At 37.5% G+C, this 18,406-nt stretch overlaps 1 protein-coding gene across 2 annotated transcripts; it reads right to left on the reverse strand.

Annotated features, from left to right (window-relative positions):
- Positions 1 to 607: 607 nt before the first annotated feature.
- UTP15 (UTP15 small subunit processome component) lies at positions 608 to 18,325 on the reverse strand. 2 transcript variants are annotated; one of them, XM_082622813.1, is made up of 13 exons: positions 18,148 to 18,325; positions 14,964 to 15,132; positions 13,227 to 13,319; positions 12,923 to 13,107; positions 11,383 to 11,561; positions 10,008 to 10,133; positions 8,259 to 8,394; positions 6,529 to 6,613; positions 5,550 to 5,699; positions 4,743 to 4,844; positions 3,111 to 3,244; positions 2,882 to 2,940; positions 608 to 2,101 (listed from the first exon to the last, which is right to left on the reverse strand). In XM_082622813.1, exons 2-13 carry the CDS (start codon positions 15,051 to 15,053, stop codon positions 1,881 to 1,883), a joined length of 1,560 nt encoding a protein of 519 aa, XP_082478939.1. In that variant the 5' UTR covers positions 15,054 to 15,132; positions 18,148 to 18,325; the 3' UTR covers positions 608 to 1,880. The 2 variants fall into 2 exon arrangements, with proteins under 2 accessions (XP_082478939.1, XP_082478940.1); XM_082622814.1 differs by lacking the exon at positions 18,148 to 18,325 and adding an exon at positions 16,596 to 16,701.
- Between the last annotated feature and the right edge of the window lie 81 nt (positions 18,326 to 18,406).

Consider the following 18,406-nt stretch of genomic DNA (forward strand, 5'->3'; position numbering starts at 1 on the left):
GGAACAAACTCCTGGTTTCTTATAAGCCACTGGGCTTCATGATTGCTTAAATCAATTCATGAGGGGGAAACCAGACCCTCTGTTTGAGCAGATGTCCTTATCAGAACATAGGAATATTTTTTTCTGCTTTAAAAAAATATATCTGAGAGCTTCCCTGGTGGCATAGTGGTTCAGAGTCAGCCTGCCAATGCAGGGGACACAGGTCTGTGCCCTGGTCCGGGAGGATCCCACATGCCGCGGAGCGGCTGGGCCCGTGAGCCACGGCCGCTGAGCCTGAGCGTCCGGAGCCGGTGCTCCGCAACGGGAGAGGCCACAGCAGTGAGAGTACTGCGTACTGCAAAAAAACCCAAATATATATATATATATATATATATATATATATATATATATATATATATCTGAATTCACAGAACTGAAATTTTAAGAGACTGCAATTACAAAATCTTCCTTTAACTAAGAATTCTGGCCTGACATTTCCTTACAGATAATTAACTACTTAAGGAAGTGGGGGAAGGTGGAAAAGGTAGCAAGTGTAAAATCAGCGTGCTAGGAATCAGTAGCCAGTGACTATCCACCAGGAATTGATACATCTCAGAAAGCCAAGAAGAAAATATGAATTTCTTTATAAAAAAATGTGATTTACACTGAACTTTTTTTAAAAAACACAAGTATTTTCCAAAACAAGCTACTCTGGCTTGGGGTTCTGAAACAAAATGATGTTAAGAATAGAGGAAAAAAAAAAAACCTAAACACAGATCAAATGGTTTTCAGAGGTAGGCAGCTACTAGATAAGCTCCAAATGTATCAATATGTATAAAAAACGCCGAAAGGCTATTAATCACAAGAGACATGGCAAATTTCATCATTCTGCTGACCTGAAGCAAGTTGAAAAGCTGGTAGAAAGGCTGCATACTTGGGGAAGAGGAAAAACATGGTCTGTAAGGCCTACCTGCAGACCTTGTTCTGAGAAGCACAGTCAAGATTACAGAAAGAAAAAGAACCATGGGCTGGTGAGCACAATTTTTAGTATTCAAATCTGCCTCATCACACTCTCTGAATACAGGTCAAACTAGGGTCAATTATTCAGAGTTGGCCACTAATTTGCCACACTTGGAACAGATACAGCCCAATTACCAGCTAGGTGGAACACGTGGCCTGGGATAAGGGATGGCATCAAGGAGAGGGAGGCAAACTTAGCTGGGGCTTGGGAATCCCAATGCCCCGATTAGAGTGAAGAAATAATTTATTTGTTGTTGCCATTTGTTTTGTTGTTGTTGTTTTTCCAGGATAGAGGGAAAAGTAAAGCCCTGTTCCTTTGGCAGGATTCCTAGTTGAAACCCTCTCCAGAGTTCTGAATGCCTACTCAAATGCTGAAACAGAACTCTGCTGTATTAAAATTAATGTCGGGCTTCCCTGGTGGTGCAGTGGTTGAGAGTCCGCCTGCCGATGCAGGGGACACGGGTTCGTGTGCCGGTCCGGGAAGATCCCACATGCTGCAGAGCGGCTGGGCCCGTGAACCATGGCCGCTGAGCCTGCGCATCTGGAGCCTGTGCTCCGCAATGGGAGAGGCCACAACAGTGAGAGGCCCACGTACCGCAAAAGAAAAAAAAAAAATTAATGTCAACTTGTCCAAGATGGACATACACTATGACCAAAACATCTTCCAGCTGAAGATGCCAGGAGATAATTCAAACTAGCACATGGAAAACCATGATTAAAAACAGGTTCTTATTTTCCAAGCATAGTTATTCCAGTCTCTTCCATAAAATTGCTTCTGTAAATAGTTTTTTAAAATGTATCAAAGAGATTCTCCTCCCAGTAATCAACCGCATCAAATCTATTTCAAGTTAGGAGTTCTTATGTGTCCTGTTAAGCACACACTATGATTCAATCTTCTTGTTCTCTAGAAATCCATCAGATGTATTATGCTGCAACAAAGAAGTGCTTTCTTTCCTTGTCATGGTAGCAAAAAGCATATCCATCATCCCCAAGGTTTCTAGTAGTTCTCTTTGGTAATCAATCTCTTTTTCTACAAGTCCTTGAAGTAACAAAAACTTTTTATCAACTACAGGTGACTGACCAATCACAGGTAGATATATATCTAGAAAGAGAGGAAACACATTTACTAGAAACATCTTTCTAAACAATACATGAACAGCAATATTTAGAAAAAGTACAAAAATATTAAATATAAAAGACATTGAAAAATCTGTACTTATTTTATAACTTATGTTTTACATAAAGTAAACAATCCATCTGAAAAACGTTATTTCAAAAAGAAATTATTAAAGCAAGTACAGTGTTAAGGTTCTGACTTATTTTCATTTTCCCATTAAAAATTAGTCATGGGGGCTTCCCTGATGGCGCAGTGGTTGAGAGTCTGCCTGCCGATGCAGGGGACACGGGTTCGTGCCCTGGTCTGGGAAGATCCCACATGCCGTGGAGCGGCTGGGCCCGTGAGCCATGGCCGCTGAACCTGTGCGTCCGGAGCCTGTGCTCCGCAACGGGAGAGGCCACAACAGTGAGAGGCCTGCTTTTTACTATATCTTTCAGCACTAGAGATTTTTTTCTGTTCTTGAAAATACAGTTTGTGCTCTTTGGGGAAAAAAAAAAAAAAATTAGTCATGGTCATTGCAGGTATTTAAGGAAAAAACTTTTTAAATTATAATAACCCTGGTGCCAGCAACTGAAAGCCAATCCATTGTAAACATTTTACTCCCACTTTAAAATGCACTGATTTACTACTATTGTTTGTTTTCTCCATGAAGTCTTCACTGGAGAACTGATAAAGACAAGGTATATCAATCTATTTGATTTCATTATTTGACATCTCTACTTCTGCAAGTATGCTACAATTTTTCAGGTTTTAACAGCTACTTACCAATAATTATTTCAGCAGCATTAATCAAAACAGGGGCAAATCTTGGCTGGGACAGATTCCTACAAAGCAAAAATTCTGTTTACTGAAACCTGCAAACTTAAAGAAAAAAATCCTTAAAATAGATTTACTAAACTGTTCTGTCAGTTCTTTACAAAGCTCAAACTAAAAGTAAATTTGGAGATAAAATTTCAGATGCAAAATACATGCGCTTCATAGACATAAAACATACCTTATCAAAAAATTAAGAACACGACTGATTTCCTTTTCATCTCGACCTGCAAGGGCATTTGCAAGGACTCCTCTTCGATTTAGCTCCTTTATGATGGAAACTGTTATCTCAGGCGTCTTTATTGCACAACTGGGCTAGAAAATTTTTCAGAGTCAACATAAGCAGACAAGACAGTACAAGAAAAAAATCATAGTCTTGGGACTCACTAACAATTACCAAATTTAAACAGGTTTTTTTCTTCCCAGTTTTGAGTCATGGTAATGACAAGGCAAGAAACAAAATGATCCTTTTAAAAATAAGCTCCTTGTAGATACATCAGTTGTAACAAATGCACCACTCTGGTCAGGATGTTGATAAGGGGGGAGGCTATGCATGTGTGGGGCAGGTAGTATATGGGAAATCTCTGTACCTTCCCCTCAACTGTGCTGTGAACCTAGAACTGCTCTAAAAAAAAAGTCTTAATAAAAAATTCACACACAATCTGTAGTGAGGTGGATGGACCCAGAGTCTGTCATACAGAGTGAAGAAAGTCAGAAAGAGAAAAACAAAGACCGTATGCTAACACCTATATATGGAATCTAAAAAAAGATGGTTCTGAAGAACCTAGGGGCAGGACAGGAATAAAGACGCAGACACAGAGAATGGACTTGAGGACACGGGTAGGGGGAAGGGTAAGCTGTGACAAAGTGAGAGAGTGGCATGGACATATATACACTACCAAATGTAAGGTAGATAGCTAGTGGGAAGCAACCACATAGCACAGGGAGATCAGCTCGGTGCTTTGTGACCACCTAGAGGGGTGGGACAGGGAGGGTGGGAGGGAGGGAGACACAAGAGGGAGGAGATATGGGGATATATGTATATGTATAGCTGATTCACTTTGTTATAAAGCAGAAACTAACACACTATTGTAAAGCAATTATACTCCAATAAAGATGTGAACAAAATAAATAAATAAATAAAATTGATTAGCATCCAGCCCTTATTAAAACTCATTGACACAACTGGTATTTGAGAGAAGAAATCTATGGACCAAGTTAACCATCATTGCTCTAAATTGGTTTTTAGCTCTATCCTATTATAAGTGAATTCTTACTTGAATTGTATTTGGTTACCTATTTGCTGAAATGACACTACAGAAGTTGTGGCATTTATTATTATGTCTTTGGCTTTTACAGAGGGTTAATACATAATCCTATGCTTGAGAATATTTCTGCATCTTCTAATGACATAAAGACTATCACATGATTCCTATATTTTTCTTCGTGTTCCAACTAAAAACAACTCCTGATAAATTTCTCTGTACTATAGTGTGAAAAAAACGGTGTGTATTTTTTCTAAAATATAGATATATATGTTTCCTTTATCTGATAATAACAATTATGAAATTCAATCCATTATCCTTTTTACCTTGCTTCTAGGAAACTGGAATATACATTTATGTTCAACTCTAGTATATATTAATAGCCTAAGTTTATGCATCTTTCTATAGTATGGGTATTCATATTCAATATAATTTTAGCAACCTACTTATATGTGTGTGTCACAAATTACATCCACTTTTTTGAAGTAGAAAGAGTATAAATAAATTAAAATTAAAAAAAAATATACACACACACATTCCTCACTCACCTCAAGGACTCTGTCAAGTGCCTTAGAGATCCGGAAGTTTTTCAGATCCCTGTCATACAATTCTAGGTGTTTCTTTGATGGTCTGTTGATCAAAATGTCATCCTGCATTGAAAAGTAAATTTACAGAGAAAAATCAAATATCCTTTTAGAGCTTCATTCAAAATAAACTTCTTCATAGTGGTATTTTTTCATAGTTCTGTGGTGTCCTTGAACTGTATCATAAAAAATGGTCATATGCCCATATTGTCGATTAAATGAAAATGGAATAATCTGCCACATCCCTGTGTTCTTAGTGTCCTTTGATTTTAACTTACGATATATACATGATACCTCCGTTCTGGGCAAACATTACTCACTGCAATTCTCTTTACATAGCACGCAGTGATTCAGCAGAAAGAGAAAACAAGAATCAGAGAAACTGCCATCTAGTCCCAGTAAAGAAATCCTGGATCAACACAACTTCCTTATATCTCCACCTTCTCCATCTTCAGATGCCAAATGGAGATATTATTGGCTCTACTCTTTTTCAGGGTTGTTTACAAGATCAAATCAGACAGCACGTGAAAGACACTGTACTGAGCACCATACTATTGTTATGATTCAGGGCATTAAGAAGTACAGTTCTTATTTCCCATTACTTATTAAGTTAATGTCCCCAATCTAGCAATGTGGAGATAAATGAGGTAGAGAAAAGCAAAATGAAGCTAAATGCCATGTGAACGACACTTTTCAGTAATGCGCAGGGATGAAGTTGGATACTCTAACAAGTTTTACCGTTAAAAGAAATTACACAAAATATATAAATACCTGTTGTTTCATATAATTTTTTCCTTTAATAAAAGTTCGATATGCAGGCCTTCTTCTCCCGGGAAGAGAATCCTTCTTTGCTTCAGATTTCCGATGTTTAACACTCAGTATTCCATTGGTCATTCCTACAACTACTGTCTCATCTGCATGCTACAAGCAGTTAGAAAAATAAGTTAGTATATTCCTAACACATAATTCATCTTACGTTTTCTTCAAAATACCATTTATAATGTGTTTGCCACTTATCCATACTTTCAACAAGAGTTCCATTCAGATATAGATACTCTAACAAAAAGTTAGAATAAAATCATTTTTTTTCCTCCAAGATACTATTATATTGACAGAACTTTTAATTATACTTGGAAATTACCACTGGCAGTTTGTATAGTAACACACAGTTAATGACACTTTAAGAAACTTCCAAAATGTTTTCCCACATCCTCTTCCTAGAAAGAGAATGATGTGGTAGCGTGACTTTCCACAATCTTGTCAAGAAAATATTTTATAGTAACTTTTCCCCTCCCAATTTCTATATAATGTATTCAAATCTATTCCTCCTCAATGGCTCATGAAACTTGACAATGAACATTCCAGAAGGAGCAGTTAACAAAGAAAAGGAGACATTTCATTGTGTTGACCCCTATTCTCCTTTTTTGCTCAGAGAGCCAACTTGACTTTCTGGAGTATTTAACCCTTGGGGTAAATGTACTGAAGAGAGATTTATCTGCTTTCCAGGTCCTGTCCTTAGTGTTAACAATGCCTAAAATAGTGCAGTTAGTTTCAGGCTATGCAGTGAGTGGGACCTAAATCTGAATTCATGCCTAGTTACTGAAACAAGTTACATGTTCTAGCAATTATCTAATGTGGTGAGAAGAAAATAATACTTATTCAAATACAAAGATAAACCCTAATATTCCATTTTAGTTTCATTTAACAGGCAAGGTTAGTGAAAGCTTTAAAAAGAGCTAAAAGTACTTACTGCAAGTGCAAGACTCAAAATTGAAGCCGCATAATCAAAACTGTGGACTACTTTATAGGAGGTTGTGCTATATACTTTCACCTTCCTAATGAAAAAGAAAGCTGTGTCACAAATCATCTTGGAAATGAGCAAAAAGGTAAAATTTCTATTTTTTGAAACTCAATATATGAATATTAAAACTTATACAACACTGAAGAAAAACAATGATTAATAATATTAGTTACAAACTAATTCATCACTGGATCTCTTTTAAAAATGAACTGTTTATTGTTATGCTTGCATAAAGACTTCAACCAGCCACCAGAAGGATAGACCACTATCTCCTGAAAATGAAACTTGAAAGTAAAGAAAAAGCAACATGAATGTTCATCGGAAAGAGCAGGGTTTCTCAACTTCATTCAGCATTATCGACATTTCGGGCAGGATAATTCTTTGAAATGGTGGCTGTTCTGTGCACCGCAAGATATTTAGCAGCATCCTTGGGCTCTACTCACTGCATACCAACAGCACTACACCCCCAAGTTGTGACAACAACCAAAAATGTCCGTACATAGTGCCAGATAGCCCCCTGGAGGACAAAAATCACTCTGGGTTGAGAACTACTATGAATAGAGCGAACTTACACCTAGCTCTTGAGGGACACATCTAAAAATCAAGTCCCAAATTGCCTAGTAACACCATTGCAGAGAATTTGCTACATATTTACATAGTAAGTTCCTCTGTATTAGAAATATTTTCTAGCTTTTAAAATATGTATACTTTTTAATAAACATGCTGAAAAACCAAGGCTTTCCATATCAGTGAAAAAGGGAAACATGGAAATAAAATGACCAACAATAAATAAATATAAGTAAATTCTAGAACTGGGCCATCATTCTAGCCACATGTGGCTAATGAGCACTTAAAATGTGGTCAGTGAAAAAGAAGAAGGGAATTTTTTATTTTACTTAATTTTAATCAACTTAAATTTTAAAACTGAGGCAGTATAATATATTTTTCTGTTAAACACAAGTATATTTATTTCACTTTAACTATAAAGTATTACTACTGTATTAAGGGCATGTATTCGATGCTGAACTTGCTTCTAGTCTATCATTAATAATTTTTACATTGCATACATACTGAAATAATATTTTAGAGTAAATAAAATATATTATTAAATTAATTTTACCTAGTATCTTTTAGTTTTTAAACATGACTGGTAAAACACTTAAAATTACATATGTAGCTCACATTTTATTTCTATTGTACAGCACTGTTCTAGAACATGAATTAATGAAACACTAATACCTACTGAAAATAGTAATATTTGGAAATATGTATTTCTATACATTAATGTATAGAAATTTTTACATGAAGTTTTAAATTTTAAAGAATACAAGCTAGAATATATATACACATACTCATTATAAATATTTCAAAATATACAAACATACAATGATTTTAAAAGAAAACTACAGAATAATAGAAATTATTTTAAAAGATTAACGTTCACATGGTTCAATAAAATTCCTCAAGTATATAAATCAATAAATTACCTCAAGGGGGAAAATAAGTTTGCTATATGTAAATGAAATGTCAAAACTATTTTCAACTCAATAGATTTTTTTCATGGAAATCATTTGGTAGAATATTTATTCTATCACAAATACTGCAGAAATAACTCATTTCCTCAAGCAGTAAACATGTGTACATTAAGAATGATCCAGAAAGAAAATTAAAATACTAACCTATCCAGTGAGCCAGAAAGTAACCTCTGTCCAGAGCTGCTCAGACATAAGCACGTCACAGTTTTATGATGATTTTTCAAAGACACTAGCAACTGTCCTCCTTTTAGCATGTCCCAGACTTTAACATAACGACCTCCTATAAAAAGAAATAATCATTAGTTTGATTATGAAAAGATCTGAAAAACACTCTTCACTGGACACTCCACAGCATGGAGTGGAGGGATTCCAGAGCCAGACTGCCTGTTTCAGTGCTGGGTCTACTATTTACTGGGTAGGTGGCTGATAATAATTACAGTTCCTACCTCACAAAAACCTGTTATGATGATTAAATAATTTCATATTTGTAAAGTACACAGAACTGCCTGGCAAAATAAGGAGTATAATCAAGAAAGATTTTATTTTAACAAAATTAAAATAAAATCATTCTACAAAAGGAATTCTGTATAACCATGGGAAAGAATAACATAGATTTCATTTCCTAAAAATTCTGTGAATCCCAACAAAACTGAAAAACTCTATAACTTTTACTCTAAGAATTGGAAGCATCTTTAAAGGCAATTTAATCCAGGGGTTTAAAAAGAATTTTTTTATTATGGCATCTTTTCTTTCAATGAAATATTAAGCAAAAGTCTAGTAGGTAAAATGGAAAAAGAGGCTGGGGGGCTGGGGGTGGGAGGGGATGAAGTTCTTACTTATCCTGACTATGTAAAAGCGCCTGGAACCCAATTTGCAGTCCCTGTCTCCCCACGTGTAGCAGCTCATGAGAGAGATCACAGTTTGAAACCACTGATCTGGCCCAACCTCTCATTTTCAAGGTCTATATTGGTTAAAGGATTGCCCAAGGCCACACAATTAGCTACTTACACGACGGAGATTAGCATACAGGTATCCACTCTCCCTGTTCAACTTGTATATACTTCCATTTCTCAAAATAACGGCAAGAAAAATAGGTAACTCTGACAATATTATCAACTTACTTTGAAATCAAATAGGTACTGGGGAAAAGAGTATAAAACAGGATAACTTCTATTTGGATTTTAGAATTAAGCAAAAAACAAAACAAAACAAAGCTACACACTACCTACGTATTCTTCTAATGTCAACACATTAATTTTGACTTAACAAATGAAAAAAGACAATTTATGTCTTCCATTATAATTTTTTAAATGCACCTCAGTTCCAACTTGATAGAAAATATATCAAGGCCCCTTTGACTCCACATTATCTTCTCCTCCAGCACTATCAGCTATTTGCTGGGTAAGGCCATTTCAATCAAGAGTCACATAAAAAGAGATAAGCCTGATTCTAAATCTGAAAGAACCTGTGTTTTCAAAATCTGCCGCAGAGCTCTTATGTAGGAACAACAGCAGGAGTACGACCTGGATTTTTAGATTAAGTACACAATGAAGGCTCTCAAGTTCTGAGATTTCAGATCTGCCGCTTACCACTTTGTTTTGGACATATTACTTAAAACTTTTATTTATTTTCTTTTGCAAAACAGAGGGAGAACTATCTTGTAGGCTCACCTAGGGGACTGGAGATAATATATTTATAATAGCATAGTGCCTGGCTCATATTAGCTACTCAATAAGTGAAAATTGCTTGCCTGTGTGCCACTTATCAACTGTCTGAGCAAAAACTGAGACATGCATTTCAAGTGCACACTGACAAATTATAAAGAGTAACTAATAAAGAAATATCTGACTCAAGAAGAACAATATTGGTGAAAGCAATTTTTAAAAGAAATACCTGCTGATACCAGAAGACCTCCAGAGGGAAAAAGCAGGACACTCTCCACTGGCTGCCCATGCTCAACGGAGATAACACTCTGGTTTGTTCGTGCATCAAACATCTTCACAGTGTGATCATATGACCCTAAAATGTCAATTTTTGTACTATGTGAGTTTCACTACTCAAAATAACAAAAATTATACGTGTGTGTGTGCGTAATCAAACATAAACTTTAAAGGGAGAAGAAGCATAGATGAAATTTTAAAAAGACATATGTATACTCATGAAGACACAGTACTTCCAAACCCTCTGGTACTATTGACTGTTTCTGAAGCACTAACCTACACAGAATCTTAAATGATTCCTATCTTCAGCCTACTGTCACTACTGAGTCGCCTGGAAATCTTTGCACAGGCACCCATTAAGACTGAACTGCACTATCTCTGTTTCTTGGCTGCTGAAGAACCTGTGAAAACCAGAGTACAGGATGTTTACAAACACATCTGGAGGATGATAAGAACAATCCCCAGGGACTTCCCTGGTGGCGCAGTGGTTAAGAACCCCCCTGCCAATGCAGGGGACACAGGTTCAATCCCTGGTCCGGGAAGATCCCACATGCCGTGGAGCAACTAAGCCCATGCACCACAACTACTGAGCCTGCACTCTAGAGCCCGCAAGCCACTACTGAGCCTGTGTGTCACAACTACTGAAGCCCGCATGCCTAGTGTCTGTACTCTGCAACAATAGACGCCACCGCAGTGAGAAGCCCGCACACCGCAACGAAGAGTAGCCCCCGCTCGCCGCAACTAGAGAAAGCCGGCCCACAGCAACGAAGACCCAATGCAGCCAAAAAACAAAAAAACTGAACAAAAAAACACCTTGCCTTAAGTCTGAGTCATAAACTTAAAATAAAAAAGCTTATTTCATTAAAAAAAAAATCCCCAAAAGAAAAAGAAAAGAAAACAATTGGATAAACAGAGACATATTTTTTTATACAACTTTTTAAAACTCCTCTATCCCAGGGTAAGCTGGGATGAAGTAAGAGTGGCATGGACATATATACACTACCAAATGTAAAATAGATAGCTAGTGGGAAGCAGCTGCATAGTATAGGGAGATCAGCTCAGTGCTTTGTGTCCACCTAGAGGGGTGGGATAGGGAGGGTGGCAGGGAGACACAAGAGGGAGGAGAAATGCGAATATATGAATATGTATAGCTGATTCACTTTGTTATACAGCAGAAGCTAACACACCATTATAAAGCAATTATCATCCAATAAAGATGTTTAAAAAAAAAACACAAAACTCCTCTATCTCAAAAGAGTCCCAAAGCAATATTAAAGTATATCAATAAAATTACCAACTTCAGGAGGGAAGAAAAAGATTTCACCAACCTGTTACAAAGAGATCTGGATTCAGTTTGCTAGCACATCCACACCTCACATAATCAGAATGTTCTTTGAATGTCAGAATTTCTTTGGAGTTTGGAATATCCCATAATTTAACTGTATAATCATCAGCCCCAGAGACCACATGATATTTGTCAGCTGTAAAATCTACTGTATGAACTGCTCTGAAAGATCAAGGATCAGTATATTAAAAAGCAAGGAAAAATTATTTCTGGCACCTTCTGACATCAAACACCCCTCTTCCCAAAATAACAAAAAAAAGCAGCTCAGTTTCGGTGAACAATTGTAGGGAGAAATCATGAGAGAATAAGAAAATCTTTAAAACGGGTATTTGTCCCCAAGCCAATTTAAAATTTATATACCCCTAGTACTATGAAGTTAATAAGAATATTAAACAGTAGCCTTAAAATTATATTTTCTGGGCCTCCCTGGTGGCGCAGTGGTTGAGAGTCCGCCTGCCGATGCAGGGGATACGGGTTCGTGCCCCGGTCTGGGAGGATCCCATATGCCGCGGAGCGGCTGGGCCCGTGAGCCATGGCCGCTGAGCCTGCGCATCCGGAGCCTGTGCTCCGCAAGGGGAGAGGCCACAACAGTGAGAGGCCCGCGTACGGGGAAAAAAAAAAAAAAAAAATTATATTTTCTAATAAGTTAACATTTCTACTTAGGACCTCAACAGAAAGTAAATGTTCTAAATGTTGGCACAAAGGTACTTTAATTTGAAATTTTCAAAATGGGTAGTTCTTAAAAAATTCTAAGGACACTGTCACTAAGTAGGATCATATTAAGTGAACTTGTTATATTTAAAATGTTTCACTGATGGACTAAGACTATCCTGATAATATAAAAAACACTGTTGAGATTTAAAATCAATAGCAAACTTCAGCGACGACATTGGTAATCCTGAAAGATATAAAACTGTCCCTAGCCATTTAATTTATAAAGGGGCAAAACACCAAATCCAAGTAGAAAAAAATCCACCTTCCAACTTGATTTCAAAATAACAACCTCTAATATAGTCCAAGCTTTTAGAGTTCTCATTAATAGTTGTGAGGTTGCCTTTAGATCAGCAGTTTATAACCTCAGCGGGGTCACAGAACTCACTGAGAAGTTAACGAAAGCTACAGGACATCTCCACAGATAACCACACATCTCCTAAAATGTCACATACAATTCTAGGAAATTCATGAGCCCCATCAAACTGGACCATAGGACTGAACCAAGTTAAGCACTGTCTTAGAACAACCAGAAAATAAAGTCCATGACGGTACATAATCTTCACAGAACTCTGTTTTTTTCAAAGACTGTAAAACCAGTAGAGCTTACAATAATACAAAACAAAACAAAAACACATAAAAACCAACTATCTGTAACTGTATGGTGACAGATGTTAACTCAATTTATCGTGGTGATCGTTTCACAATATATACAAATAGTGAATCATTATGTTGTACACCTGAAACTAATATAATGTATGCTAATTATAGCTTAATAAAAAATAAATTAAAACAAAACAACTGTCTCTTACTTAGTATGGCCTTCAAAATGCCTGAGGGGAGCCCTGCCACTTATATCAAAAAGCTGAATGCCACCATCTTCACTGCCAGCCACAAGCAGTCTACCATCCTGCCGAAAAGTAGCACAGTATGCCGTGTCTTTAAACCGTGAAAAGGTTTTTATAGGTTCTTGGGAGTATCGGCCATAAATATGAATCTACAAGAAGATAAAAAACACAGTATTAAAACAAACAAACAAACACAGTATTTTACTAGATGGCTCAAGACCAGTAGTAAATATAAACTACATAAAAGAAAAACAAAGATTATATTTACCCTTGAAGAAGCTGTGACAGCGTAATTATACGGAGGCTGTGGAGAAAAGTCTACTTTTGACACTGCACCAAACTCCTTGATCTGAACAGGGGTCTTAATGAAAAATAATAGTGTATTAACAAAGTTACAACTGGTAAGACATATTTAAGCATGTAATTTCTTATTAACAATTTCTTTTTGTTCTTAGTAACTAAGTTGTATTTAATACAGAAGTATGAAGAAAGCAAAAAAGATCCAAATCCCATCACCTATACAATCTCTGTGGCCATTAAAGTAAATAAATATATGGTTGAAAAGCCACACCCCACTTTTTCTCTTTAGCTGTCGAGTTTTCTGTGATTATTACCAGGAAAAGTTATGCCTAAACCAGCACATATTTAACCATGTATTTTTTAACTGGCACGAAGATCATATCACACAGGCTGCTCTGCACCTTGCCTTTTTTTCACTTATTAACACCTTAGCTAATAACTTTGCATAAGAGCAACAGCTTTATCATCCATTATAAGATTCATCATAATTTACCAGTTCACTACTAACAAACAGGTTTTTCTGAGATTTCTTTTTTTTTAAATTAATTAATTAATTTATTTATTTTTGGCTGCGTTGGGTCTTTGTTGCTGCACGCAGGCTTTCTCTAGTTGCGGTGAGCGGGGCTACTCTTCGTTGCAGTGCATGGGCTTCTCATTGCAGTGGCCTCCCTTGTTGCGGAGCATGGGCTCTAAGGTGTGCGGGCTTCAGTAGTTGTGGCTCACGGGCTCTAGAGCATAGCCTCAGTAGTTGTAGCGCACGGGCTTAGCTGCTCCGCGGCATGTGGGATCTTCCCAGACCAGGGCTCGAACCTGTGTCCCCTGCATTGGCAGGTGGATTCTTAACCACTGCGCCACCAGGGAAGTCCCTGAGATTTCTAATATTACAAATAACACTTCAATGAACATCTTTATACATAAAGATAACATACTTTACACACAAATTCTGGAGAGTATATTCATTCATATTCAGAGTAAGTTCCAAGCTGTGGAACTTACATGACCAAAAGGTATTTTTTTCATAATAGATAATGCCAGAATTGTCCTCCAGAAAGTCTGCACCAATTTCCCTCCCTCAAGTAGCAGTGATGTTCAAAATTTTTCATTTGTGCCAATATAAGATGAAAAAGTATACAAATTATTATCCAATAATTTTATTATCCAATAAATTATCTAAAATCCAATTATTGTTTTAATTTGCACTTCTTCAATTATGAGTGAAGCTGAAGCTCTTTTAATATATTTATTGGCCACTTAAACTTCTTTTTCTATAACTTCCCAATCCCAATCTTTTCCCATTTTTCTGTTTAGTTGTTCAGCTTTTTTAAAAAAATCATGTTAGCCTTTACATATAGTCTAGAAGAATTAATTTTGCATCACTTCCTCCTTAGATTAAGAAAAATGGGAAAAAAACCCACTTCTTTCATGAGATTCAAATTCTAAAATTTAATTCCTTTGGCATTGATTAATCATCCATTCTGTGCTAGATAACTTCTATGATTAAACTGATTAAGGAATATGGGTTTTTATTTTTATATAACTCTAAGAAAAAAAATATCAGATATCAAATTTTCCACCCAAACTATAAGCTGCTGATAGATTATTTTTAGTTATTAGCTCTCTATTAGCATATCCAACGTATAAAATATGCTGAAGAAACTGACATAAATGTAAAACACCTCCCTCCCTTAATTTTGTCTATACTTACCTTATAGTTGTTCCAGTACAGTGTATCTTGGGTGATTTTTTCACCAAGTACAGGATATGCCTGGATCGCTACGGGCTTATAACCAGCCATACTTTCATAGAATTGCACTGTTATCCAAGGGCAAATAGTTTGAAACTGATGTTAGAAATACAGCGACTCTGCCTCACGTCTGGAAAAGAAAGCATTTTATAAACACATTATTATTCATAAACCTGTATATAGTTATGATTTTCACTCTGCATCTTTTCAGAAAGCTGTGTGGTAGCTTATAGATTAGTGATCAGTAACCACTTAATTTTAATACAGAAGGGACAATCTAAAGGAAGCAGGAAGAATACAGATAGGGCTACCATAGTGTACTATCTACTCAGCTATAGGCAGAGGCTATAAACAAATGTTCCCACACCTAACTGACCAATTTACAACCAGAATAAATCTGGTTCGGCCACCCAGTAGCCAAAGCATTTAGAAACACACTGGCTTAGAATATTCACTTATTGACGACAGAAAATGTTAAGGTGAAACTGCAAATACAAATGTTCCCTGAAATTAACCTAAAACGACATTTAATCTATAAGAACATAATCTAGGGACCTGACTTCCTGAAAGTCTAAAATTGCCAAGAAGAAAAGAAAACAAAGCTAATATTCTAATGCAGAAGATTAAAATTAAATTTAAAAGCTTAAAATAAAAATCTAATATTCTGATGTAGAAGCTTAAAATTAAGTTAATTTTAAAATGTTTAAACAGTAAGAAAGAAAACAAGAATAAAGCAATTCTGAAATTAAATTCTAAATTAAAGTGACATAATAAAAATTAATTAAAACTTTAACTGATGTGTAATTAGGCCGAAATGTCTCTCCAGAACCATTCAGTTGCAACAGAGATTCAATTATATCAGAGGAATGATTCAGTGGTGCAACTCATCTTTCCCAAAAGCCTGAAAACACCGTATCAGTAACACCAAAATAAATAGGTGTGGCATATTTTAAAGGCTTTGATGAAACACAGCAATCAATGATTTAAAAAGTTTTCTGTTCACTGAAGTACCTATAATGTGTAGGACACACTGTTTTAGGCACTGGGGTGCTATGGTTAGTGAAATAGACATGGTCAGTGCCTTCATGTAGTCCAATATTCTTCATTTCAGCTGGTAACTGGCATCTGGAATCAGCCTTGACTTGTCCTTCCTTCTCACTTCTAACATCCAAATAGTTAACAAGAGCTGATTTTACCTCCCAAATTTTTCTAAACTCCATCATGTCCACTCCACCTAGTTCCACTGCTCTAATTCGCATCTTCTCATCTAAAGGTCTCCCTGACTCCCTTACCTACCTTCCAAATAGCCATCAGTTACCTAACTACCATGCAAATCTGGCTTTTGCTACAAAGCCCAACACTGCCTGGAAAAGAAGGTGCAAGCTCCTTTACATGGCATGTAAGGCCCTCTGTGATCTTGCCCTTGCTTACCTTTCCAGCTTCCCTCGTTATTCCCTTAACACACCATGCTCTTTCTTGTCTCAATGTTGTTCTTCATTTGTCCTCTCTGGCAGGAATGACCTCTTTCTACCTACCTCCTATTTATCATTTAAAGTTCAACTCAAGGATCACATCCTCCAAGAAACCTCTCACCTCCTAAGCTGGGTCAGGGGCTTGTCTTCTATAATCCTACATGACTCTGTATTTCTGTCAATGCACATAATCACACTGCATTTGTAATGACCTCTTTTTCCCATTGAATTGAACATTTCATATCTGAAAGATTAAAAACAAGTGCTCAAAGAATATTTGTGGAAGGAAAGGAAGCACTGTGCTGGGTTATATGGGAAACAAAATTAAAATCACAGGCGGTCTATTGTATGAACACTGCTATAGAGCACAAGTCCACAAAGTTTTTTGTAAAAGGACAAATAATAAATATTTTAGGCTTCGCAGGCCAACAGGCAAAATGGAGGATATTATGTAGTTATTTATATAGCATGAAAGAAAAACGTCCCAATTTTTTACTAAGGAAACCGCCCCAAATAATTATGAGTTCAATATTTTGTTTATGAATGAAAGGAATGGGACTTTTTGGAGGAGGGGGAAAATATTTCACTTACTCTGGTTCAAAGTTAGTGTTTCCTATCATCAAATAGATTGCAAACATTCATCTCTAAAAATCATTCTTGGCTCACTGAATACCCCAAAACAGACACTGGGCCAGATCTAGCCTGTGGGCCTTCGCCCCTTGCTACCGCAGAGCTGACCCTTGAACAACACGGGTTTGAACTGCGTGGGTCCGCTTAGAGGCAGATTTTTTTTCAATAAGTACTACAGTACTACAGAATTTCCGTTTTTTTTGAATGCACAAGCAGAACCCAGGATGTGGAGGAACCTGGATAAGGAGGAACCGCGCATATGGAGTGCCCACTGTAAGTTATCCTTCAGGGGAAGGTTGGGGCCCCTAAACCTCCCCCTCCCCCGCAATGCTCAAGGGTCAGCTGTATAGGCAAAGGAGTACATAACTCTGCCTTGAAAGAAATCGTTTAAAGCTTTAGAAGGAAAAAGTGAGGCACAGGAACAGTGGTTTGCCAGATTAAAGTGAGGAACAGCATTAAAAGCAGGGGAGGGGAAGCAAGACAGACAAAGAAAAGGCACGGATGCAAGTCATGTGAAAATGAATAGGAAGAAAATGATCAAGGAGAGGTTAGAGGCTGAGAAACAGACTAAATGAAAAATAGGTAATACTACATCACAATGCAGAATACCAAATGTATGCTATAAGTAACGTACAGAACACGGAGCGCTCAGAAGCGATTTTTAACTCTAACTGGGCGGCTGCCAGAAAGTGTGCAATTCAGCTGGGCCTTTAAGTTTAACATTAAAACGAATTAACCATTTAACATGGGTGGGCACTGCAAACTGAGGGAACCTCACAAGCAAAGAAAGAGATGGAAATCAGCCTAAAGGGGTGTGGCTTACTCCGGGGACTAATGACGGTGGACAGTAGGTGTGGACGTGACGTGACTGTAGAGGAGGAAAATCTAAATTTAGTCGAAGCTAAATTGTGGGGATCCTGAGAGGCTGGTTAAGGAGTTTAGCTATTCCGCGGAAACTGGGAAACCCCAGAGGAGCATGCTAGATACCAAGGAAGGCCCGATGTGAGTCTGGGCCACCCCCATTGGGTGCCCCCTTCACCTACCTCCGATGGCCCCGGAGGGTCCACCGAGACTCCCCGGCCTCAAGGAGAAGTTCTTGGACTCCGCCAGCCCCCTCCCCGGACTGTGCGGTAGAACATGCGGAAGGTCACGCGGATCCTGGAAGGAGCCGCCGAAACACGCCACGAACAGAACGGCGAGACGTGTCGCACGAAGGTGACGTGATGGCGCAGACTCCCGAGACGCACGCAGCCCTGGTGCGCAGGGGCGAGCCCCGTGGGCGGGACGATGGGGAGGAGGAGG

This window comes from Mesoplodon mirus (assembly GCF_964341445.2).
Source record: "Mesoplodon mirus genome assembly, chromosome: 5".
NCBI lineage: Eukaryota > Metazoa > Chordata > Mammalia > Artiodactyla > Ziphiidae > Mesoplodon > Mesoplodon mirus.